Source organism: Aristolochia californica, unplaced genomic scaffold (assembly GCF_029961685.1).
Source record: "Aristolochia californica isolate CCGP_79_NKW_82.1479 unplaced genomic scaffold, dmAriCali1.0.hap1 SCAF_12, whole genome shotgun sequence".
NCBI lineage: Eukaryota > Viridiplantae > Streptophyta > Magnoliopsida > Piperales > Aristolochiaceae > Aristolochia > Aristolochia californica.
The window spans coordinates 15288562-15314865 of NW_027181793.1; the positions used below are offsets into that span (position 1 = coordinate 15288562).

General features: G+C 38.8%; 2 protein-coding genes across 2 annotated transcripts; one reads left to right on the plus strand and one right to left on the minus strand.

The window, feature by feature from the left end:
• Positions 1–317: 317 nt before the first annotated feature.
• LOC137946278 (uncharacterized) lies at positions 318–15615 on the minus strand. The gene is made up of 4 exons (XM_068792511.1): positions 15508–15615; positions 1139–1282; positions 889–1010; positions 318–792 (listed from the first exon to the last, which is right to left on the minus strand). Exons 2-4 carry the CDS (start codon positions 1221–1223, stop codon positions 559–561), a joined length of 441 nt encoding a protein of 146 aa, XP_068648612.1. The 5' UTR covers positions 1224–1282; positions 15508–15615; the 3' UTR covers positions 318–558.
• Positions 15616–19744: 4129 nt separating this feature from the next.
• Positions 19745–26060, plus strand: LOC137945823 (uncharacterized). Its single transcript, XM_068791868.1, has 12 exons — positions 19745–20148; positions 20734–20880; positions 20980–21094; positions 21184–21278; positions 21583–21686; positions 22246–22283; positions 22581–22816; positions 23795–23888; positions 23971–24161; positions 24268–24487; positions 25278–25445; positions 25615–26060. The coding sequence occupies exons 1-12, from the start codon at positions 19924–19926 to the stop codon at positions 25770–25772; spliced, it is 1791 nt and encodes a 596-aa protein (XP_068647969.1). The 5' UTR covers positions 19745–19923; the 3' UTR covers positions 25773–26060.
• The last annotated feature ends 244 nt before the right edge of the window (positions 26061–26304 follow it).

The following is a 26304-nucleotide window of genomic DNA, read 5'->3' on the forward strand; positions in this document are numbered from 1 at the left end:
GATCATTTAAAGGTCTTATATAAGCACAAGTTTGAAGTTCAAATATTTGATCAAGTTTCTCTTGCAATGTAAATAGGATTGGTGAGGCAGGAAACATGGTTATCATGAAAGGGTCTCCTCATAAAATTAAACCAGCTTCATGAGCAACAGAAAATAGTTTTCAAAGCACTATGAGAGACAAAGGGTCTTCTCATAAAATTAACCAGCTTCATGAGCAACAGACCAAAGTTTTCAAAGCACTATGAGAGACAAAGGATCTTCTCATAAAATTAAACCAGCTTCATGAGCAAAAGACCAAAGTTTTCAAAGCACTATGATAGACAAAGGGTCTTCTCATAAAATTAACCAGCTTCATGAGCAACACACCAAAGTTTTCAAAGCACTATTGAGAGACAAAGGGTCTTCTCATAAAATTAAACCAGCTTCACGAGCAACAGAACAAAGTTTTCAAAGCACAATGAGACCTTCTCGTTCTAGCAATTCTGCATGGAGAAGAATTTAAGCAGGCTGGATGAAAGAAAAGCATCCCTCGTTCTAACCCTGCTGAGGGAGAAGCTTTTAAGTGGCAGTAGCTTCAAGAGTCTGTGCCTGTTCAGAATAGATGGGGTGTAGGACATGGCCCTCTTTGGGATCAACGTGGATCCACTTGCGTCCGGTCAGCTTGTTACGCTCAAACCTCACATTACCCTCTTTCAACGCATACAGTGTATGGTCCTTCCCCATTCCAACATAGTCTCCAGGATGGAATCGAGTCCCCCTCTGTCTAACTATTATGTTCCCAGGAATTACTCTCTGAAAAAACACAAAGAAACTCAAACAGTGGGAGTTTTATCTTCAAAAAGTCGTATAGAAATCCAGCTTAAGACGTCAACAAACAAGATCACTGACCTCACCACCAAATTTCTTTACCCCGAGATTCTTCGGCAAAGAGTCTCGACCATTCTTGGTTGATCCAGCTGTCTTTTTTGTTGCCCACCTCCTGATCATCAAGCTCAGTCCCTCAGGTACATCTGAAGTCTCAGTAAGAAGAGAATAAAAGAACAAAGTTCAGGGTACTGGGCTAACATAATTCTTACAATCATTAACATTTTTAAATGGATGAATTTTTATTGTTAACAACATATTAACCCTTTTTTACCTGTAACAACTCCATTGTAGACAGAGGTATTGGTGATTATTTCCTTCAGATTCACTCTTCTGCATAGTCCACCGAGATTCATCATAGTATGGTCGTACCTATTTTTCCAAACAGGGAATTGCTCTGGAACGTCACTTAATGCACCTGCCAAGAAAAAAGAAGCGTGATGGCATTTTTTTTGTTGAAAGTGAATGCTGCTAGATACGTACAAACAACTCATGAGAAAGCATGAAATGTTCACTTAACTTCCAACTTAGCCTACCAAAGTGCTCAATCAATTAAAATAACAACCACAGCCTCAGGATGGGGTTGATATACCACCTTTACACAGGCAATAGTATGTGTTTTTGCGTCTTAGGAAATGGATATGCTTATTTAGAAAAGCGCTCAGCTTGCAGCAGGAAGAAGCTGGTTTCATTTGATCCATGCACACCACTGATCAAGTTGTGCAGACCACTACTAGATACTCATCCAAAGTCTAACGACTTTGCTAACTTGCCTCAATCACTAAGAGAACCATAATTTTTCATTTCTTTATTTATTTATTTTTTTAGAAAAGTGAAAGTTTACTAGGGCAAAGCCAAAAAACTACAAAGCACGTAAGCAGGGGCCCTAGACAACAAGAAGTTGAAGGGCAACCTCGTCCCCAGAGAAAGAGTCAGTAATAGAATTGGTCAACCCAGGCACATGAAACATCAATACAAGACGTAAGATTCAGAATGTCATGTTGAAGACCATAAGTTCTTCACCCACGGTTCAGTGTGCTTTTGAATGTTCAGTGTGCTTTTGAATGTTAGAGCAATGCGTATACTCAAATAAGTAACTGAAACGAAAAAGGCAGACATCATAAAATTCAATAAAGGCCGCATAATTTGTCCGCATATCATACATAAAATATGAGATATCTAGTCCTAGGATAATAACTATTGGTCCCAAATGGAGCAAGAAGACAAGTAGAATCAAAATTAAGTGACACTGCTCGACTTGTACTCAATTAGTAAATCATTATGTTGACAGGAAATAACTTGATGAATTGGAAAGGAGGGTTGTTGTGAAGGGCTATTGTATATTCAAGATAGGGAACGACTTGAAGGAAGATATGAATGAGTTGGGGTGTCATTGATGTAATTATCTTGTCTTTTGTCTCTTCTTCACTCCTATTAGGGTGAAGGATATACTTGTAATATTAGTATTTTTAGCATTTGTAAATAAAGCTTAAGGGGGAAGGTTTGGACAAGTCCACAACCCTATTTTTCCTCCTTTTTTCTTTCTAACGTGTGCTCTCATCTCATCTCTCTCCTAGACGTCCTCTCTCTTCTCCTCTCTTCTTCTCTTCTTTTTCCTTCTTCCTTCTCTCCTTCATTACCGAAGATCTTAATACTATGGAATCCTGAAAATCAATATGGTATCAGCGCAATGACTGATTTTCAGGATTCCAAATACTTTTTTCTGCTCGGATTATGAGTCATGAAGGTTGCCGTTCGGTTTTGAAGATTGCATGGGACTGCTGATTCAAAAAAGGCTACAGTATGATATTCTTCAAAAAATTGTTCTCTGTTTTGAGAAGTATTTGCAGCCACCGACGAGTAGCAGCAGACACTCTGATCATGAAGTCGAAAGAAACAAGCGTCTCTCCATCCATTATGAAGCAGATTTCGAGCGGAGCTTTCTGGTTCTTCGACTCCGGCGTTTAAAAGGTGCTAGTGATCTTCCATCTCGTGCTGATGTTATTGACTCTGTTATTCCTGCTACAGATCTTTGGTATCTCGTTTTTTAATACATATATTCCTGTTGCTATCTACTGCTGTCAAGATGATCAATATCTGTTATGCTGCTGTTATAACCAAAGATCAGCATTCAAGAAGGCTAGCAGTGGAAGGTTTCTTATTTTGATTCTCTGCATAGAGAGTTTCTGGATTGGTTTCCAGCAACCTTATTGCCGTGGTTCAGAAAGACTCACTGCTGCGTGTTTCAGTCACTTTCAGCTACTGCGTGTTAGACTTTCTGCTGCATTGGTTTCTGCTGCTATGGTTGAGAAACTAAGATACGATGGTATCTGCTTAGTATTTCAGAAACCTTCTTCTGCACATAGCTGCTATTTCAGAAAGTTTCTGTTTCTGCTTGACATGATAATTGGAATGTTTTTGTTTTGAATCAGCAACCTTCCGTATTGAAATCCTTCAGGCTACGGCAAGTTCCATATTGCTGTTTTTTCAACTTTGCTGTTTATCTAGCTGTTACGTTGCTGGGAAGTGGTTCTAAAATCTTGCTAACAAGCTTCAAAAACCCAGTTTACTGCTGAATTGTGTTCTCTGCTACATTCTCTGCTTCTGTGCCCAATCTCTTCTCTGTTTTTTGAATCCTTGCAGCACACCGGTTTCTACTGCTTTCATTGATTGCATACATAATATATATGGATTAAATGAATGAGTGGCAAAGTAGTACTCAACCAGGATCCAACAATTTTCATCAGGCTTCCAAATATCTCTAATACTTTCTGGCATCCAGCGAGAAATTTAAACCATTCCCCTTTGAAAGCAATTTATTTAACTCCGAACTTCCTTAGAAACCATCTCCTGCAACAGCTTCGCCAAGGACGTCTCCTCCAGCACGATGATGATTATTCAGCAAGTCTTCAACATGGGCACATTGGGAAGTCTTTTATCTCCATCCTTTTTAATCCTTCTTCAAGCCATGGTTATCAACACATTACTGGAACTCTTCTAACACTTGGTGCTTTCATTGAGATATACACTTGGTGCAGAGATATACTTGGACACGTTGCAGTTCAGTTGGTTATTTTTATCTAGCAGGTGAATATCTGGTCTAATCCTTGGAAGCACATATACTGGTCACGTGAATATGCTGGTCAGATTACTGCTACCAAGTTTCAGATAGTTTTAGAAATATTTGACTAACGTCCTCTGCTGCAGGTTGATGAATTGGATAAGTTATCCCCCTGCTATAACGATCTTGCCATAGTCTGGTGTATTTCTTTGCAGCAGCATCTCAGGTCTGTGGTAACTTAGGAAACTTTCTTATCTTGGAAAGTCTTTTAATCAGCAACTTTCCAGATTAAGGCTGATGTTAACAGCTTGGATGGCAGGATTCCTTTAAACCAGCAATCTCCTGCATATCCAACCAACATCAAACATACGTCTAATTCTGCCCAGCAATATCCTCATATACCTCTTGAAGTATACCATAAAGTCCAGAACCAGCTTACTTGTCTTCAACAAGCTGGTCACGTTCCTGTTTTTTTCCAGTAAGTTCTCTTTTGTTTTTTGAAGAAATATTTGCAGCAACTATCCCATGCTTCCTGCCAACCAGCCATAGACTGCAGCTCCACAATGCTGAATTTTACGCTGCAAGGTGTCGAGTACTTATCCTTGTTGCACCTGTATTTAGCTGCACTTTCAATTGTCTTGCTGTTATGGTCCCTAGCCATGGATCTAGTAACTCGATGACGTAATTGTGAATCCAGCACTGTATTAGGGTTCTTGGTCTCGGTAATGAAGAAAAGAACCTCCTTTCCTTGCCTGTTCTCGGTAGGATTGAAAAGGAGTTTCCTTTTCTTAGTCTTCTACGTAAATAAAATACTTCTCTTGTTGTTCTCAGCCAGGAAGGGCTAAACCCTTTTTGCTGCTCACGTCTAAGAGGGTAGGGACCCTCTAGAAAGGTTGTTGTTGCCCACGTAGGAGAGATTAGGACTTCCTAACCCTCCCTTACTCGGTTAGAGGCTAAAGCTGTCTCTTTTAGATGTGCTGCTCGATTAGGGACTCAAGACTTCCTTTTTCTTGGTCGGATTGAGGGCGAAGTATTCCCTCTTGTAGCTGTAAACGTCGAAGAGGCTAAAGCCCCTCCTTGAACTCGGAAAACAGTAACCCAAGTCCCTCTCCCTTATCTTGGATAATCTCAATGCAAACCAGAATTCAAAGAGAGAAGAAATAAAAACTCAAATCAAGAGAACCATACCTGGAGCTCGTCAAAGAGACCTCCCAACCCTAGAGCTCATCAAGGAGAACTCCAAACCCTGTTTAACCTAATTCAATACTTGCCTTTTCTCTGACCCATTAAAAGTAGGAAAATCAAGTTTTGTATACCTTGGTACGGTGCCTCCTCCCTGGTTGAAGTTTCCAATCTGGCCAGGAAAACTAGTGCACCCAGCAAACTGATCTCCCCCTCTGTTGTGCGAACTGTCCTATCCTCTTTGTTTCGGAATTGAGTTCCTTCCAATCGTCGTATTTCCCATCATCCCAGAAAGTCTCTCAATCTGTATATTCATATCTGGAATTTGTACTATCTGCTCCATCATTACAGCAATTTTTCTGTCAGTCTCTGTCTGTGCTTGCTGAACTCTGAGCATCAATTCCTTCAACTCATTAATGTTGTTCTCCACCATGTTACCCTAATACAGTGCAGATGTTGAGGACACCGAAAAAGAAGATGCGACATGGGAACAGCTAGCCAACTTCCAACAGGTCTACCCATCTTACGAGCTTGAGGACAAGCTCTTTCTCCATGGGGGAGGCAGATGTGGCGGGCTCAATAGCACACCGAGTCACCCAAAGGAGGAGGCAATGACTCACTGAGTTTATTACTTTTAAATTTCATATTTTATAATGCTTTAAGTATATTTTTCATTAATTATGTAATGAGCACGGATGCAAGGGCAGAATTGTTAGTTTTTGCCCTAAAACACTTATGACGTCAAACCCTATTTAGAGGGTAGAGAAATAGAGAAAAGGCAAGTCTTGAATTAGGTTAAACAGGGTTTGGAGTTCTCCTTGACGAGTTCTAGGGTTGGGAGGTCTCTTTGACGAGCTCCAGCTATGGTTCTCTTGATTTGAGTTTTTATTTCTTCTCTCTTTGAATTCTGGTTTGCATTGAGATTATCCAAGATAAGGGAGAGGCACTTGGGTTACTATTTTTCGAGTTCAAGGAGGGGCTTTAGCCTCTTCCACGTTTACAGCAGCAAGAGGGAATACTTCTCCCTCAATCCGATCAAGAAAAGGAAAGTCTTGAGTCCCTAATCGAGCAGCACATCTAAAAGAGGCAGTTTTAGCCTCTAACCGAGTAAGGGAGGGTTAGGAAGTCCTAATCTCGAGGGTCCCTATCCTCTTAGACGTGAGCAGCAAAAAGGGTTTAGCCCTTCTTGGCCGAGAACAGCAAGAGAAGTATTTTATTTACGGAGAAGACTAAGAAAAGGAAACTCCTTTTCAATTCTACCGAGAACAGGCAAGGAAAGGAGGTTCTTTTCTTCATTACCGAGACCAAGAACCCTAATACAATGTTGGATTCACAATTACCTCGCCGAGTTACTAGATCCAAGGCTAGGGACCATAACAACTTGGTATCAGAGCAGGCACCATGTTCCGAGTTCGAATCCCGAAGGGGGCGACCTAGAAGCCTAACACGGTTAGAGCGACAAAGTGGGCCGGTGTCGCTAGAGTGGGCCATCGTGGACGTCGGCTCGTAACGGTGGGAATATTCTTGTGATCTTGGGTTAAGTGTTTGGCTTTCCTCTACCTAACAGGCCGGTCTTTTGGATAGTATTGGCTAGGTACTTAACATTTGGTATCAGAGCTATACTGTTGTTGCGATTTCGAATCCCCAAGGGGGTGACTTAGAGACCTGTGTTGCGCAAAAAGGCGGTCCGGGTCACTAGAGTGGGCCGTCGTGGATGTTGGCTCATAACGGTGGGAGTATTGTAATGACCCTGGGTTAAGTGTTTGGCTTTCCGCTACCTACCAGGCCGGTCTTTTGGATTGACTAGGTGTTTAACATTTGGTATCAGAGCGGGCGCCACGTTCCTAGTTCGAATCACAGAGGGAGCGACCTAGAGGGAGTCACCTAGAAGTCTGACACAGTTAGAGCGACAAAGCGGGCCGGTGTCGCTAGAGTGGGCTGCCATGATCGTCGGCTCGTAACAGTGGGAGTATTGTTGTAGTCCTAGGTTGAGTGTTTGGCTTTCCGCTACCTAACAAGTCGGTCTTTTGGGTAGTATTGGCTAGGTACTTAACACTGGCTCCCCTGGCTAAGGTGATCCATGGCGTGATTAAGGGATTGATGACAGCAGTTCACTCCCTTACTGGCACACAAAAGACTGTAGATGGTCCTTCAAATACAAGCCTCACTTGATCTTTCACTGCTCGATTTCAGAACTTGTTTAGTTCTAGAGTTTTTTTTTATGAAATGTGTGTATATTGATAAACAGAAGAAAGGAATACAAACCTAGACTTGGGGGCCGGACCCCACAACAAAGTGTTGAAGAGACACACCCGTTTTAGCCTGAGAGTCTGCTAAGTGATTAGCAGAGCGTGGAATTTGTTGCCATATACAATTTAACCCTGAAAGTAAATTATAGATTTCTTTAAACATATCCCAATGTCGCCACGGAGGTTGACCATGGTTTGCACACCAATTGATGACTACTGTTGAATCGCCTTCAATACAAAGGGGGCCTGAGAGATGGCTGGTGAAGACCCTGAGCCCGTGCAAAAGGCCAAAAAGTTCAGCAGTAGTCGAGTCTGTGCTACCAAGGGGACCAGCATAAGAGAAGATGAGTTCGCTATTTTCATTATGGATAACACCACCGAAACCTGCAAGACCAGGGCAGCTTAATGCACTGCCATCAAAATTGATCTTTATGCATCCAAGTGGAGGGGGGGTCCATGTGGCCATAGTAGGGGGGCGAGAGGGTAGGGACATCTCAGCAATAGATTGCCAGTTTCCTCTGAAGTTTGAGCCACTTAATTTTTTGAATTCTTTTCTATTTAAGAGCCAAACAGAGACTTGACTAAATATATGCTCAATCAAAACCTCAATAGGACAAGATTTGAATTTGAATTTCCTTTTGTTACGTTATTTCCAGAGAGCCCAGATAATATGTCCAATGCAGCAAGATAAAATCATTTTCCCAAGCTTTGGAAGCTGCAAATTGACAAGTGAGAGGACAGTGTCAGCAAGGTTTCTCGATGCACAGAATTGGAGGCCAATTTTGTTTAAAAGGGATGTCCAAACTTTGTAGGCATACTGACAAGAAAGAAGGACATGAGTTGCTATTTCTAGGGTATTTGTGCAGAAGGGGCAGTGATGGTCCAAGATAGAAGTGCCCCTACGAATTAAAGCATCAGAGATTAGGATTTTGTTTCTGAAGGCAGACCAAATGAAGAACTTAGCACGAGGGGGGGCAAGCAGATCCCAAGCATGGGCCGCAGTGTGCTTTGGGTGATCTCATAGGTTGTTTAACAATGCATAGGCAGAAGATGTGGAGAAAGGTCCCTTGGACACGGAGTCCAAATTAGAGTATCATCGGATGAATTTATTTGGTTTTGTGGAAAGAGTGATAAGGAGTTGGGATGCAAGGAGAGCTTCAGCATTAGTAAGATGTCTTCTGAGGTTTAGATTCCAACCTCCATTTTCTGACCAACTATCCAAGATATTGATCTCTGGGTTTACCTGAGAGGCCACTGATTACCAGAAAGCTGTTTTTGAGGGGTGCTTGGCCTACCCACCAATCATTCCAGATCTTTGATGTATTTCCATTTCCGACATAACATTTAGTAGCCACTTTGAATTTGGGAAGGAGCTGAGCAATTTTTTTCCAAGTAGGCGAGAGAGCGGATTTGCCCTCCTTCTGTCCACCAGCCAGAGGAAAGGTTTGCTTTCTCCTTAACAAAAGCTCCCCAAATCAAATGATGGTTCATATTAAATTCCAAATCCATTTAAGCAGCATGGCAGAGTTCGTTGTGGATGTGTCACGAATTCCCCACCCACCTAGAACTTTTGGCTTGCAAACCTCCTCCCATCTTACCAGATGATATTTTTTTTCACCATTTGGGCCTCCCCAAAAGAAATGCCTCTTAAGGAGCTCAATTCTGTTTTTGATAGACGCTAGGCAACAAAACATGGACAAATAATAGTTAGGGATTCCTTGTAAACATGACTTGATGAGAGTTAACTTGCCTATTTTTGAGAGAAATTTTCCTCGCCAGGTGGCAAGTTTCCCTTCCAGACATTCAATGACTGGGTGCCAAGCAGCCTTAGAGGGGAGACGTGGGGTCAGAGGAAGCCCCAAATATGTACCAGAGGATAATTCAATGCGGCAGCCAGGGTAATTTCCCATAGAGTTGAGAAGACCAGGTTCTATATTGTACCCAGAAATAGAGGATTTTTCCCAGCTGATTTTTTGTCCAGACGAGGTTTCAAATAAGCTCAGTAAGGCACTTAAATTATGAATTTGATTAAGGGTGCCATCGCAGAAAAGAATAGTGTCATCTGCATATTGGAGGAGGCTAATATCAAGGGCAGGGTTAGGGGAGATAGGGCTTAGCCATCCATACAATTTAGCCAGATAGATGTTTAGTTCTAGAGTTATACCTCAGTTTATTACTTGGTGCACAACTTCTTTATTCAAAGATGGAATTTTTGCAGATTATTTCATGTATCCTTATTATTTTTAAGGATTTTCATTATTTACCAGTTATCCGCTGCTATATAATTGCATATTTGGTATGTTTTATTTGGGTACTGGCTCATTACCACAACTGTTATTGTGTCTCTTTGATTGAGACAATATTATTGAAGAAGAAATCCTCGGTTGCTTGTCTTGGGTTCATTATTTGTTGACTGTTGTTGGCATTGGTTCATAATTTCATATGATGAAGAATTTGAATCACTTCAGAAAATAAAGCACATGATAGCTCCCGGCTTCTTCATCTTATCTTCCTTTGATTCTCCATTACCCTTTTATTATTTGGCAGTTTTTCTCCTGCCATCTTTTATTTGACTCTCATTTACCCCCTTTGGCCAATCATTTTTGGTGCATTGCTATGGTTGGTCTGTTTTATATATGGGTGTTTTTTAAGTCCAGTGTGACTTTTTATTTGGTACCCTTGGGTTTTTTATCGTCGTCTTGTGAATGATCAGCATTACCCACTTTAGTAATTATTATCACTATTTTTGTTCGAAATCCTTTGAGGTTGGTTTCGACTTATGTTTTATCACCCATTTTTTTAATTTTTGAGAGTCTGTGTCAGGTTTCGTACTTATCCTCAGGACACTTTGATGAAGGAGATCATTATTACATCTACTTTATTTGTTTCAACCTGGGATCACTGTCGTTACCTCTCAGCTTGAGGGAGAGTGTTGAAAGATGTGAATGAGTTGGGGTGTCATTGATGTAATTATCTTATGTTTTTTGTCTCTTCTTCACTCATACTAGGATGAAGGATATACTTGTAATATTGGTATTTTTAGTATATATAAATAAAGGTTAAGGGGGAGGATTTGGACAAGTCCACAACCCTATTCTTCATCCTCTTTTCTTCCTAACATGTGCTCTCATCTCCTCTCTCTCCTAGATGTCCTCTCTCCCTTCTCTCTCTTCTCCTCTCTTCTTCTCTTTTTTGTTTTTTTTAGGTTTTTCTCTTCTTCTTCCTTCTTCCCTCTCCCCTTCATTACCGAAAATCTTAATACTATGGAATCCTGAAAATCAACACAACTGAAGCATGAAATTTAGTCGTATTGGAACATTGGAGACCTAAACTATCTATTGAGATTAAAATACCAAGTACTACTGAGATTAGAATGAAAATAACTAAGAAAAATTAATTACTTATGGGAAGATAGAGGGAAGCTTCTCAAATGGGTCTTCACTAGTCACCGAAGACCCAATACTGAACGGCGACTTTGAATCTTCCTCTAAGATCGTCCGTAATGGTTACTTGGGAAAGATTTCAGATTTCAGTCAAATAGGTGAAATCAGTCGCCTCCAAGAAAATTAAATCGAAAGGAGGAAAAGTGGAGAACAGAAATCACTAACCCAAGGATAAATTTGTTCACTAGAAGTCTACCACCTATGTCTTTAGTATCCGAGGAGCACGCTGGAGCTCCAGATTGTTGCCAGGATATTCCAGAGTCAAGAGAAGGGAGAAGGCAGCAGAACTCTGGGAGAGAGGGAAAAAAACGAAATGAGCCCTAAGAAGCCCTAATCCTGATCGGCCGATCCCTTTCATTTTGTGATTTTTCTTTTCCTCATGTAGACAGGTCCAACGGATTCGCCAAGTCATAGCGGTTCAGAGGTTTAACCGCTTAACCCAGTCAGACGAGCCAATTCTCAGTCTCCCCCAAGTTTTGCCTAATACAACCCGGACAGGTACAGGTTCCGATTGAATCTGATTCAACCAATCGGTCTGGTCCCTGTTTAGACTTTAGGGTAGGAAATTATTTTTTATAAGCCTTCATGTTTAATTTAGTTGCAGCAGTTTTTCTTTCAAATTTTTCTACTATCAATTTGACAGCAAAAACTTGATGCTGAGGGTGCTTTGCTGAATTGAATCTTGAAACTGGCTTGTTCGCCAGTACTTCTTCAGTTTGAATTCTCCTTTAGTAATAGGGGGATTGGTGAGAGTTGCTAAATTATAGTCTTTATGATGCTACACTTTAATTTGACTATTTTTTAATGTAATTTGACTATTTTTAATAATTTCCTCCTGTCTCAGAAATGACTTAACTTTTTTTGCTAGAGGAACTTTCTTTTTCAAGTCCACGAACAGTTTTTTTCTTTTTCTGTCTTTTTTCTTTAAATGTGAATAGGTAATGCTTGTAATGTGATATGGGTTGCAAGACTCTTTGAAGAGGTTCCATTGGGTATTGGTAAGTTTTACATATTATGCATTTAATGTGGCTTGGGATGTAAGAAATGTCTTGGATGAATTAAAACAGTCGCTGGATATCGGTAGGTTTTACATAACAAAAGATTGTAGTGAACTGAAATATGGCAAAATTGAATTTGGAAAGATCTATTGTAGATCATAACTCTCTCAAGCTTAGATAGCATATATTCAATTGATGTCTGCTTTGATTGTGATGTGTTTCAACTTATAGGTAATGGACACTATCGAAGTGGAACGCCAAAGTTCTACACAAGTGGCAGTGAAAAAAGAAGCCAAAGGTAGGGATGGAGTTGGATACTGATGATCAAGCATATGAGTATGGTAGAAAGATGGCTTCCTCCAATCAGCCCTCAAAAAGCTGTTAATATTCCCATCCTTCAGTATGCAGACGATACTATCATATTTGGGATCGGTAACATTGAGGGTGTCAGAAAGATCAAAGCGGTTTTGGGTCTTTTCGAGTTAGCATCAGGCCAGAAAGTCAATTGGGGAAAGACCTCTCTAATGGGGTTCAATGTTAGCCCTAAGCTTCTTACAGAGATGGCTAGTATATTTGGTTGTACGACAAGCCACTTACTGACCACATATCTTGGCCTACCATTATTCAACGGCCGCATCTGTAAAAGTTTTTAGAATCTGGTGGTTAAGAGGATTGAATCCCGGATGGCAACCTGGACAGGGCAGTTACTAAGTAAGGCAGGGAGGCTCACCCTTCTCAAGTCTTGCATTGCAAGTATTCCAAATTATCCACTATCTTTTATGCCCTGTCTTGCATCCATATGTAAGACAATGGATAAAATCAAAAGAAAATTTTTATGGAGAGGATTGAGCAATACTTTTAAATTTCACCTAGTCAAATGGGATGAAGTTTGTTTGCCAAAAAATTTGGGTGGCCTGGGGATTCAAAAGTCCAAAGATATGAACCAAGCTCTGCTCCTTAAATGGTTATGGAAAATCAATACTCATTCCTCAAATCATTGGAAGGAAATGGTTATTGCCAAGCTTGGGGGTATTACTCATTGGTGGATATCAGGAGGAAATCGAAGATTTAATCTTCAATTTGGAGAGCACTATACCTACTTCTTCCAAACTTTTCAGTTGCCTGCAGATTCTATGTTGGAAACGGTAGGTCCCTCAAATTTAGGGATGATCTATGGATGGGGCAGGCACCGCTACAGAATTCCTTCAGAAGCATGTTTCTCCTATCCACCCGTAGAAATATATCAATAGCAGATGCTTTCGAGGGGGGTGGTATGAACCTTTATCCTAGAAGAGGACTTTTGGACACTGAGGCGCTAGAGGCCAGTCGACTGATGGATTCTGTAACTGCAGTAAAAATTCGTCCTTTGGTGGCAGACAAGCTCTTTTGGTGGCCGGAGAAAAAAGGCATTTTCTCAGTATCATCTGCATCCAGTTTCATCAATGGTTGGAATGCACCTCATCAGGATCATGAGATCTTTTTTGTATGGCATCTATGTGCTCCTCCTAAGATTAAATTCTTTATGTGGAGTACTTGTCACGGCAAGATTCTCTCGACAGACGTGCTTAGAAGAAGAGGTCACCCCTCAGTAGACCCCTTATGTCCTCTTTGCAATATAGAAGTTGAGTCCACAAGTCACATTCTGCTTCAATGCATCTTCTCATGGAAGGTGTGGACATCCATACTTAGCATGTTGGGGATTCAATTCTGTATGGCGGCCGATTTGCTCTCATTCAGTAAGTTGCTACTTGGTATGTCCCTTTTTGGACTCGGAAAAGTGATGCTCTCGGCTTGTGCTAATTTCATATCGTGGGGTCTATGGACTGAGCGCAATCGTAGAAGGTTCAAAGGTAAAATCGAATCAACGGACTGGGTGGCGGACCGAGTTGTGGGACATATTTCTTCATGGCTCTTGATGAAGAAGTCTTTCTCCTCATTTGTGGGGACCCCTATCAGTGAGAACTGGTTTAATTTGGCTAGGATGCACTCTAGAACAAAGATCCGGACTATGCAGGAATGGACCCCTCCTGATCCTGGTTACCTTAAGTTGAACTTTGACGGTTCTTCTCTTGGTAATCCCGGGCTCTCTGGATTCAGCGGGGTTATCTCAGATCACTTAGGCAACCAGCTTTACTCATATGCCAGCCCTTTAGGAATCACCGACTCTACGGAGTTTCATGGTCTCCTCAACGGGCTCTGCATTTTCAGAGATAAGTGCACAGGTCCCCTTCATATTGAAGGGGACTCGAAGGTGGTCATTGGATGGTGCGAGCGTGCATCCCCTCCCCCCATGGCGCCATTGGGACATTTTTTGGGAGATTATTGAAATTTGTTTATTTTTATCTTGTATTTGGTCTCACATTCCGAGATCCGCAAATTCGGTAACCGATGCGCTTGCTAAGCACAGAGCTACCCTACACTCCCTGGTTGTCAGGGATATGCTCCCCTCTTTGTAATTTTTGCATTTTTCTTGTTTATATATATACATCTTTTTCAAAAAAAAAATGAATATGGTAGAAGGAAATGGTGTTGTACTTTCGTTCAGCATGTGCAAGCCTTGAGTTAATTGCTGCTTTGTTTTGTCTCTAGTTCATTGCATCATGCAAATAAGAAGTACAACAGATTTTTCAGGTGAAGATTGACTTCACCGAAGATCAGCTTGTGCAGGCTATGGCCTTGGGGGAGCAGAGGCAAGCATTTATGCACTACCCAGTCATGTTTCTTTTCTGGAAATTTTTCTAAGTGTTACTAGGTTAAAAAGTGGGATAGAATGGCTTACAGATGGTGCTACTAAGTTCTTGCTTGGTCATTGAATGTCTCTATAAGCTCATGGAACTTCTGACTAGAACAAGAGCAAATCTCTTTCATTCGATAAAAGGAAAATAAAAAAAAAAGATGAAATGTATATATACATTTCCTGTGGGCATTTTAACAGTGGTCAGCTTCCTCTGGGCTTATGCTGGTCAATCTATTGAAGTTAGATTTTCGAAGATTATCATATAGCCTTGAAATCTATTAGAAATGAATGAAGTTTGCCTTGTCCATGTACAAAAGCGAAGGTGAGGTTGCATCTTCACCTCTCTGTTTACAGACACACAGAGAATTCAGCATATCGTGGATCTCATCACTTACAAGAATCCATCTCCACTAAAATCATGTACTAGACACTGATCAAAATAAAAGGTATATCCAATAAACCACATATTAAACTCTCAAATATACTCTTTACACCCATGAATAACATAGTCAGAATGAGAACAAAATAGTATTTTCATATAATCAAACTCCAACTGAAAACAGCTACAGCTCAAAAGCACAACAGCTGTAAATCACACGCACATACGTTGTCAAAATTTGTTTAATAAGTGGAGAAACATTAGGAATATTTCAAGAGGAAACTGAACAGAATTTAATTGGCAGGATTACATTCATCGCCACCAAATATTCATTTTCCAGAAACCACATAAACAACAAAAGCGAAAGGAGGTCGAATGGACAGAATCCTCTTATCTATTGTGCTCTTCACTAACAGGAGAGAGTACAGGAAGCTCGTTTAAGATTTCCAGACCTTCTACTAGGCGAACGAAAGAAAATTTTAGGTCTTTTATGATAGAAGCATTGCAATCACGAGACCAAATAAACTTAATGTGGAAATAAAAAGAATAGCAAGAAACTTTTCATCTCAAGCCTCTGGGTAAGGGTTGTCACACCTGAAATGTAGGAGAGAAAGCCACCGGCCGTTCAAAGCGAAGGCTTTACTGGTTGCTAGTTGTTCGACGAGAGCAGAGCAGCGTGTAGCAGTATAGCTTGGACGGGATTTGTCGTTTGGGAGGAAGAAGAGGATGGTTCTGTACGTCACCCGGTTCCTTCCCCAGCCTGGTGACCGTCGGATTAGTAGAAACTTGATCGAATGGTCTGAAATAAAACATGGTCAAGTAAATTGAAAATGTTAAGTACACTCACACGTCAACTCGTAAATTTCTTTACATGTGACATGTAAATTACGTGGCATGTTACAGCTTCGTTTTTTTTTATTTTCGTTGCGGGAGGAGGGAGGAGGCAGAGGATGGAGGAACCTCCTCTCCATCCCCTGGCGCTGGCAGCAATGGAAGAGATGGGAGGGCTGCCCACCCCCTCTCCGTTCTTTCTCCCGGAGGCCAGCGGAGATTCTCCCTCTCAAAACCAATAATCCAAAAGTCAGAAACCGGAGACCCCAAACCAACACTCCTATTCCAGATACGGAACTTCCTGTAATTTTCAACTCTCCGAAGCAACGCTTTTTTCTCTCTTTTGGCAGATACAATGTAAAGAACTAAATCAGAATTACAGAATGAATTTTACGGCTCCATAGATCTCCCAACGTATCTCATTAGTTTTTCAGCAACCAGATGATCTGTTGGATAGTCTCCCGGAGGCCGGTGGCCTGCCCTCCTATCTCTCTTTTTGGAAAAGAATATGAAGAGAGAAAAGAGAAGCAAAGACAGTGTGAAGATGGCTTTCGCAGGTCAATTTCCGGGATAGACACAGAAACTGAAGAAAGGAGGAGAGATGCGGAGAAATAGAGTTTGTTTTGGTGACGTGTATGGTTCCATGCCACAGTTAAGCATTTTTACTTGTGACATTGCAAGTGTAGTTAAGCAGGATTCTTAATCATGCTTTTATATTTATTTTTAAAAGGGAGAGTAATATATTATATTTATTTATTTATTATAAATAAATTTAAAATATATAATATTTAATAATGGATAGTAATTTTTTGAGCTATTGAAAAGGATAAAAATGCAAAGAATTTCCACATTATCAACAAAAATATAATATATTAAGTTATTAAAATAATAAAATAATAGTCTAAAATCTTCTAATTCATTTGCATAAAAGTGTTTTTAAAGTAAGGGGTGGGGGGGTGGCCAAAACTTTTATAATTAAATAAAAATAAAAATTCTAAGAAAATTACCTGAGAAAATGAATGATTATAATATATAATATATTTGGATTAAATTAATCGACGAATAAATACTTGTGAAGTTTATTTAACTTATTATTAATTAATTTTCTCCAAAGAGGGAGGGTCCCTCCTTCCCTTAGTTACATCCAGTCTTTGGAAGGGAGCCTGAGTAGAGGGGTTAGTAAGGGGGAGGAGGCTAGGGGGTCAAACTGGGTAACCATTACATAAAACCTATGTTAAGTTTCTTTTTTGTCTAGTATTCTCCTTATGAATTTGCCTAGTTTTCATTGAAAAGTGCTTCTCAATATTCTAGAATCCGTTGGCAAATGACAAATAATATCAAAGATATGTAATTGGTGAAATATGGTTGTAAAACCTAACTTGACCACACATACATTGGCCTAAACAAGGACATGGTCTAATGGGGTAAAAACATTAGGTCAACCCATTGTAAATTTTAAAGGACTTTTTGCCACATAGAAAAACAAATTTATTTTCTCATTCACCCAATTTTTTCACTGGAAAAAAAACCCCTTTGGAGTACAATTCCCTACATGGTTGCAGAGAAGCCCGAATTTGATGGAAGCAAAGTTGATGCCTTCCTGCTTCACTCTAGTGGAGTTTGAACCATCAAAGCCAGAGAATTTGCCACAGACTAGTTACATCTCATATTCGTTGTAGATCAATCCAACTTACCTTGGAATTCTCTCATGGATAGGATGATTGACGAAACTGCATTCGCAAGGAAAGGCAATGGAAGATATCACAAAGAGCTTGAAAAGTACTGCACTGCATCCCCGTCAAGCTTGTCACTCGTAAGAACTTCCAGGTGTTTTCTCTGCCATTTGCCAATCATCAATAGCAAATAAAAAATTTATCACGAATCATTCTCTCCAAGAAATTAACTAAATTCTAGTTCTAGTAGGTCTTTCTATCTAGATTTAACATGGTTCTAACTGAACTTATCAAGGAATGAAAATAACAAAAGAAAGGTAGAACTTACACCCTTTAAACCGTGTAGAGATAACCTTCTCTTTGAGAGTTCCAAGCTTTCAACCTTTGACGTTCAATAGAGTAGATAGGAGCTTGATTAGTTGTATGCAAGGAGTTGGAGTTTATAAAGTAATATAAGAGATATGTAACATAGGTTCTTTTTCTCAAAATATAACTTAGGAAGGAATTTCAAGAAAATTTTAATGAATTGCGGTAGGTATGCCAATAAAACTTTATTAACTTATCAATGGGAGGTTTGGTGGGGTATTAATAAGATTCCCAAGCCAAACTAGTCATTTTTTTGCCAGTTTGCAAAAAGTTTGATTTCACGTTGATCTATCAGTATAAAGTGATTGATCGATCAATCATGTATAACGGCTATATTTCTGTTAGAAAATGACTTATTGATCGATGGTATGATCGATCAATATCTTCATGTTGGGTCTAACATTTTAAGTTGATCGATCAATTTATATGGTATAATTGATCAATATCTTCACGTTGGGTTTGATATTTTAAGTTGATCAATCATGCATTATATTTTTGGCACGTGCACTTCCGGTTGATCAATCATTGACAGATGTTGATCGATTAATCAAATGGCATTTTACTATATGAACTATTAAAGCATAGAAATTTGTAATCGTAAAGTGATGCTAACATGTCTAAAATGTATGCATGCTTTGATAAAATTTTGAATGCAAATATGTCCTCAAACTCCAACATTTACATTGTACTTCAATTTTTTGAAGGATTGGGGTTATACTCTTACATAGATTGAGTTTTGACATTTTCTCAATACTTCCTAATCTCTAGTCTTCAATTTTCTGCTTCTTTCTAAGGGTACTCTTTGAAGAACACATTACCATTCCATAGAGCTCGAGGTCTTCAAGAAGCATGTGTCAGTTCATTGCTTTGACTTTTGAGTTTTGTGCCTCTTAAAGGAAATACATATGAAATGCTAGAATTGCAATTGTTAGCTCAATGGAGTTTTGTTATCATAAAAATCAATAAGAGAGTCAACACTCGGTCAACGTTAAACCTTAAGGCCTAAGCTTTCATTTATGAAAGAAAGTCCAAGAAGATCTCAGGTTCGATATTAGTGTTTCGTACTAGTTTAATTCAAATGGATGCACATAAGAAAATCGACAAACTTGCTCCCACATATCTAGGTCTCATGGTACCCAAAGAAAAAAAAAAAAAATCCATGCATCAAGATAGTCGTGGGTTACTAGAATCAATGACGTGGTGATGAGAAATGGGCGACCAATCTCTGTTCTCACCACTCTCTTCGCAATTGTTTCCAATCACGACTCCTTTGTCACCTCATCCAAATTAGTTAGGACATTTAATAAACGGGTCGAGTTGGAGTCAATTCATTTAACAATAAGTTTTAAGTTAACTCAACTCAAACCCAATCCAAACTCAACCATTCCCACCACTAGACTCTAGGCTCATACCATCAATAGAAATAACAAAGGAATTTTTAGTGATTATATTTTAAGTATTAATGTAATATAATTGTTATGAAAAATTATTTTTATTTTTTTCCACATATAAAATTTAGATTATTTTTTAAATATTAAAATAATGTACTTGGTATGAAAATTTATTTATTTATTTTTTCCATCAATAGAAATAACAAAGGAAATTTAAGTGATTATATTTTTAAGTATTAATATAATATACTTGTTAAGAAATTTTATTTTATATTTTTTATCCATATATAAATTTTAGATTATCTTTTAAATATTAAAATAATCCTTTTCCCATCAATAGAAATAACAAAGGAAATTTAAGTGATTAATATAATATACTTGTTATGAAAATTTATTTTTATCCATATATAATTTTAGATTATCTTTTAAATATTAATGGTATGACAATTTATTTTTGCCTTTTGTTTTTATCTATACACAAATAGTACCTTACAAATAGTCCATCCATCGACCCACCTTTCTCAACCGAAGCTATCCATCTGACTCTTCCAAAGCGACTTGCCCTAATCCCATTGATCAATCCTTTCCCTCTACGTCATCAAGTTTTTGGGTCTGTGTCTAGGTCGCGGTAAATTTGTCGAAGGCTACGAGGGACTATATAGCTCAGCACGCACTATCGTTTTCTTCCTCTCTCCTTCGCGAAAAGATCTTCTTCTCCTTCTGTTCTCCCTGTGTCCGGCGTGGGATCCATGGCGGGTCCTTCAGAACAGACTCAGGCTCAGACGCAGCAACCCCAAGGGCGGGGGCAGCAGCAGCAGCAGCAGCAGCAGGCGGGGATGGGCCAGACCATCACCGGGATAGTTCGGATGGCGGTTATATGGTACTTCGCCATGCGGTTCTTCTCGCCCAAGAAACCCACCTCCTCCGATCCCTCTCACCAGATCTCCAACCTCTTTCAGAAGGGAGTGCCTCTCGTCAGTACCGAACCTCTGTTATTCTCTGTTTACTGATTTTCTCACTCACTCGGTTGGATCTATCGGAAGTTCGTCTCTGGATCGTCTTTTAACTTGTGCTTTGGTCGTACTGAACTTACTGATAACGACGCCTTTCTCATATCCTGAAAGCTTCATAACCGCAATTTATTTATTTACTTTTTTTGAAATGTTTGTATGCTGCTTCGGCCTTATGTTAAGTTTCCAAAAGGAAATTTAAGGATTATAAAATTTCATGTCAGTTACTAGCTCTCTGTAATTCTGTATGGCTTCTTCTTGAGTAAAGTAATATATTGTGAATTCTGTGAACGTGTTACGTGACGCTTGAATACAAATTATTTTTTCCTGTGGCAAAACGAGGTTGATATTTTTCTCTCATAACTTGAAAAGCTAAGCGTGTCTGGAGCAGTTACAGAGACTTTTTGTTTTTTTTTTTTAACATCAGTCTGATGTCTATACTCTACAGCTACAAGTTATCAAAGCCTTTCTCATTTCATCTTTAGTTATATGATCTGTTTTTTCACCCAAAGTTTTCAAATGAATTGTAACTCTAGTTTTCTTCTGCAGGACATGTGGCTGTATCTTTCTGAACAGGAAAGGTTCAAGGACTTCGGTAATGAGGCTGCCCTTGTTTGGCACGAAACCAACATACCATATACTGTGTGGGGACAACATAGCACTAGAGCTCTTTCTCTGAAGTATTCTCCATCAGAGGTATTGCTCCTTGAATAATCTCATGTCCCATATGGATTAGATCCCTTTCCTTAAGTTGACGTAAATTGGCCGCAAAGTAAGATGTTTCTCTTATTATAGGCTCTAAAACACAATGGGAGTCTCTATGCACATGTTTTCTTTGCCCGCTCTGGTTATCCTCCAGACCCTAGTGATCCAGAATATCAGCCACTTTCTGCCTTTGGTAAAACGCATCGTAAGTATGGTGTGATCTGCTTTCTATTTACTTAGATAACATTGTGGCAGTTTCAGACCATCTTTGCCATTTTTTACCCAAAATTTCAGCCATTGTTGTTTACTATCCAAAGTCAAAAGTGGACAAAAGGAGGAGCTTGTTGGGAGACTCAAAACCCTCTGAAGAGGGTGAAACAGTCAGCCAGGTTTTTCTTTTCTTTGACTACTCTTCACCAAGTTTTGTGGTTTATTTGAAGTTACTTTTATATGAGTATATATGTTTTTCTTTCACTGTTCTATTGACTCCTTTCTATCTTATCTTATTGTGATTCAGAAACTGCTTGTCAAGTTATCTTAATTGTACCGAGTCAAAACATATGTGTCCCACTTTGTCTCTGGTTATATTTGCTAGAATGCATTCAATATATCTTTTCTTTAGAGAGCCATATTACACCTCCCTTACTGTTGAGTCAATGTCCTCACCATTTTTTTTCTTGTTTGATCATACAGGCTATTGTTGAAAGTCCGCAGGATACTAAAGATGATGGCCCCACTGAATGGGTTTCATTTTGGAAACCAAATATCACAATTAATCTTGTTGATGATTTTACTAAGTAAATCTCTCCCCCCCCCCCCCCCCCCCCCCCCCCCCCCCCCCCCCCTCTCTCTCTCTCTCTCTCTCTCTCTCTCTCTTGTAAGAAGTGAAGAAGAAACTCTTGTTCTTCTATGTGTCAATTATTTATAGAGTAAGACAGGATGGTTTTAGAGTTCAAATATATGTATATCTGTGAACTATCTGGGGCTGGAGTTTGTGGAGCATTAGCACCGGTTATGACATGAGTCCTTCTCACACATCATTCACCATAAATGTATTGCATTACGTGAAAATGCATTCTGCTTTGGTGGATGCAAGCTGTACTGGATATTTGAGAAGCCTGTACATTGCTTGGTATGCACTGTGTTACCAAATGTGGATCACACTCACATACTGGAACATGCCACATCTATTGCAAAGATAAACTGAGTATGACAATCACTAAAATGGTCTTTATTATCTCTGTTGGCAGATGGAATGAGGCTTTGTCTACATCTTTCTCATGATTCTTCATGTTATTTTTATCCTCTCTTTATATGATAGTAAGCTCTAATTTCAAATGCTTGTACTGCCTGCAGGTACACCCTTAATGCAATCCCTCCAAATGTTGCTGGTTGTATCCCTGATAATTTGTAGAGTTTATTATTATTATTTTTATTTGTATTTCCTGCTCAACTATCAACATAAATTCAGAAACAAAGTCTATTCTGTAGCTATAATCATCCAAGGATGTAATTTTCCTGGGTTTTTCTTGTCACCTATCCAGGAACCAATTCCTTAAAGTAATTTCATAGGTTTCTTGTATTTATTTGTCAAAGTTTCAATATTTGTTCTTAGGTCATAATTCCAATTCCATCTGCATTTCTTCTTTATTTTATTTGAGAAGTTGTTATAATTAACTATAAGACCACAGACTTGAATGTTCAGCAAAAGTCTCAGGGTTATTATCCTACCATTTTCTTCAATGAGTTTTGGCTGCTAAGGGATAAGTTGATACGGCTAAATGATTCAGTGACAGAGTTGCCTCTTCATTTGGAGGTTAGTCCTATCAGCATGACCAAATGGCAGCTTTTCCTTCAGATTGATCAGTCTTTTCAGATGAACCGCAATTATGGAAGCATGCTTGAAGGCGAGGCCGATGAACTGAAGGTACCGTGATAATCTGTTGTTTATTTTATATTTTATTTGTTTACTGTTGTTAGGGGAGGATGGTGGAATGGTCATGTATTTGGGGTTACATTAGTAAACTATATTTGCTAGAAAGCTATTACTGTATAAATTTTAGAATTTAGATTTCCAGAATGCAGAATTTGAGAGTTCTTCTTGTCTTTAAAATTACTGTTCACAAGGGACAAGGGTACAAAGGGTGAGGTGTGTGCTCATTGCAGGTGGATCCAGAAGGGGAGGTAGAGAGATCACAGTTCAGGGGCATTTGAGCTGTTGTGGTATTTCCTTCAAATCTGAGAGGGGAAATGGTGTAGCTGTTGTTGGGCTGTTTCCTACCCCTGTGGAATTCCATTTCTCACTTTTTGCAGAGACATTTGAAGATCAGTAGAATCTGTTGTTTCTATTTTCCATGATCGTTCAAAGTGTTCAAATTCCATATTTTCTGGAAATGAAATTTGGACAATTTCAATTTAAAATACACTTGACTCCCCTTGTCTAATGTAGAATTACATTTTCATTCTGTTTATTCAGAATGGTTCAGTGTCTTAAAATGAAATTGGATATTATATTTGTTTGTAGATTTATTAAAAAATTGTATTACATCAAATTTCATTAAGTAACCTCTATCGCAATGTTCTTTCTTTGTATTGACCTTTTACGTGGTTATTTTTCTCTTCTTTGATATATCTTGTACATATTTTTGTGAAAACTAGTACGAGGCAATACCTTTGTCCAGACAAGCAATAGAGAGACTTGATCACCATCTTGTTTTTGTAGACTATCTTATGAATTAGAAACAGTTGATGATTAAATATTTTGAAAGAGGGTATGGAAGATTTTTTCTTAGAATTCTTGATTCTGTACCAATCTTTGCACCTTTGGAGCTTCTAAAGTGTAAGCGGCCAATGCCTTTTAGCAGTTTTCACTCTTTCAATGTCTAATTCGGTTCTTTCATGGCAGAGGGTATTCTTGGAAGGAAATCCTTACCTTTTGATGATAACAGTGGTCGTTTCTTTACTACATTCTGTATTTGATTTCTTGGCTTTTAAAAATGGTATGTGGAATCTCTCTCCCTCTCTCTCTCTCTCTGTCATTTGGAATTCTTCAACACAAAAATTGGTTTTATCTTTTTCCAGATATCCAGTTTTGGAATAAAAACAAGTCAATGGAAGGACTTTCTGCGAAGTCTGTTGTTGTGAACTTTGCTTGTCAGCTGATTGTTTTCCTCTACCTACTTGATAATGATACTTCCTGGATGATCCTGGCCAGTTCTGGGGTTGGTTGCTGCATTGAGTTTTGGAAGATTGGGAAAGCAATGCACATTGAGGTATTTGCGTCCACCTCAGCAAGCCTTGACAGTTTCATGTTGTAATTACACTCAACTCCTTATATGTCCCCATTCCATTTATTTCTAATACCTTGGATCTTTTCAGATTGACCGAAGTGGAAAGATCCCTAAGTTGAGATTTCGAGATCGTGAATCTTATAAGAATAATAAGACCAAGGAGTATGATGATCTTGCCATGAAATACCTGTCTTATGTACTCTTCTTTCTGGTGGCATGCTCGGCTGTGTACTCTCTCAAGTATGAGCGCCACAAGAGTTGGTACTCCTGGATTCTTTCTTCCCTCACCAGCTGTGTTTATATGTTTGGTAAGATCCCTGATTTGTTCCAGTCTGCATCTCTTAGATAAGTTAATAAAAATTTGTATGCGATGTTAGTGTGCATGGAAGATTGCGAGATAGAATGTAGTCTCTAGAGAAATGCATGTGATAAATTTGGGTGAATTCCGCATTCCTACTAATGTTGTCTTCTATCATTGCATTAGTTTTGAAATAAAAGGTTGAGCATCACCACTCTTTCCATTTACATGTTAACACTTTGCCATCACATTTTATATCTATATATAAGAGGGAAAGAGGCTGGATTCAAGTCCAGCCATGGTTTGCTGCACCTAATTTTTTCTTCTTCACAAAAGTTAACCTATATACAAGAATGCATTTTACTTTATCGTATTACAACAATGCCCATTATCTCAATTTATCCTAAAAAATTAAAAATTATTTTTTTCAAAATATCATCGACATGAATTTATAAGATAATTGAAAAATGTTTAATAAAATATTAATTTTTAAGTCAATCGATTCAGTTTTGATGTAAAAATGAAAATTAGGTGCACCCAGGCTTATATTGACATAAGTCTATACTCCTTTTTGCGATATATACACACACACACACATCGAGCACTGTATCCCCATAAGTTTGAGCTTGACATTTTTTCTGCTATGAAGGATATATCTCTTTCCTCTTTTCTTTTCTGATATAAAACAGAAATTTATTCTTCAGAATTTTCATAAACTCAAAATGCAAGGCAGGATTCTTTTCATTCTTTCTTGTGGGAAAAAAATGATTTGTTTTTTTATTCTCTTGGTGGTTCTGCAGGTTTCATTATGATGTGCCCTCAGCTCTTCATAAACTATAAGTTGAAATCAGTCGCTCATATGCCATGGAGGCAAATGACATACAAGTTTCTGAACACTATTGTGGATGATCTCTTTGCTTTTGTAATCAAAATGCCCATTCTACATCGATTATCTGTTTTTAGAGATGGTGAGTTGCATATTTCCTCTGTGCCAGAACTCTTTATTTCCTGTGATCATAGAGCCAGTAATTGCGGGGTTTTGTTAATTCTGGACAACCCAAAACTCGTAATGTTTTTCAATAATTTTTTACTCCAGTTTGGCTTACTGTTTTCTTTCTTGTCTTTGAATACACACAGATGCTATTTTCCTCATTTATCTTTACCAAAGATGGATTTATCCAGTTGACAAAAAGCGGGTGAATGAGTATGGCTTTGGGGGCGATGATGAAGACAGTGCCACGGCCACCGAAACTACAGCTTCTACAACACCTGCAGAAGAGAAAAAGACTAACTGAGTTCACGTATTTAACAAAGATTAGTTAGCAGATGATAACACTGTAAATTTGATATAGGAAATCAAAATCTTGGGAGATTTAATCCAGTTGTTTGTCTTATATTTTTTTTTCTTCAGTTGTTATATTTAATTGAACAGATTTTGTCTTCAATTGTTGTGGATCGCCCCATATCTGCTGCTCGGCAAAACTTTGATGCCTACATTAGTTGAACTTCCCAAGTGCAGCCTAGTTGAAAGATATGCTATATTTGTTGTTTGTTTTATTGCAATACAATCGTCTCTTATCATACATGCTGCACCTAATTTCTCAGATATTCACTTAACACATTGAATCTGGATTGATTTAAGTAGGTGCATACCATTTTTGTTACCCTAATCATCGTCCCATGACTCCAATCATGTTCAGGTAAGTATTATAATTTTTGAGTAGTCTCGCACTACGGGCAAAAGTAAGGCGAAATTCTTTGTTACTGGTGACTTTCAAGATTGAAATAGCCTTGGTTTATGGAGCATCGGAAAACAGTTCCTAATGG

What these genes read in the sequence shown, in the direction of transcription:
- LOC137946278 (XM_068792511.1), bottom strand. Translation starts at nt 1,223, where the DNA reads ATGATGAATCTCGGTGGACTATGCAGAAGAGTGAATCTGAAGGAAATA. An exon ending in CTACAATGGAGTTGTTACAG is followed by an intron (nt 1,011 to 1,138) that starts GTAAAAAAGGGT and finishes CTGAGACTTCAG; the next exon opens with ATGTACCTGAGGGACTGAGC. An exon ending in TAAAGAAATTTGGTGGTGAG is followed by an intron (nt 793 to 888) that starts GTCAGTGATCTT and finishes GTGTTTTTTCAG; the next exon opens with AGAGTAATTCCTGGGAACAT.
- LOC137945823 (XM_068791868.1), top strand. Translation starts at nt 19,924, where the DNA reads ATGGCGGGTCCTTCAGAACAGACTCAGGCTCAGACGCAGCAACCCCAA. An exon ending in GCGAGGCCGATGAACTGAAG is followed by an intron (nt 22,817 to 23,794) that starts GTACCGTGATAA and finishes CTTTCATGGCAG; the next exon opens with AGGGTATTCTTGGAAGGAAA. An exon ending in GGAAAGCAATGCACATTGAG is followed by an intron (nt 24,162 to 24,267) that starts GTATTTGCGTCC and finishes GGATCTTTTCAG; the next exon opens with ATTGACCGAAGTGGAAAGAT.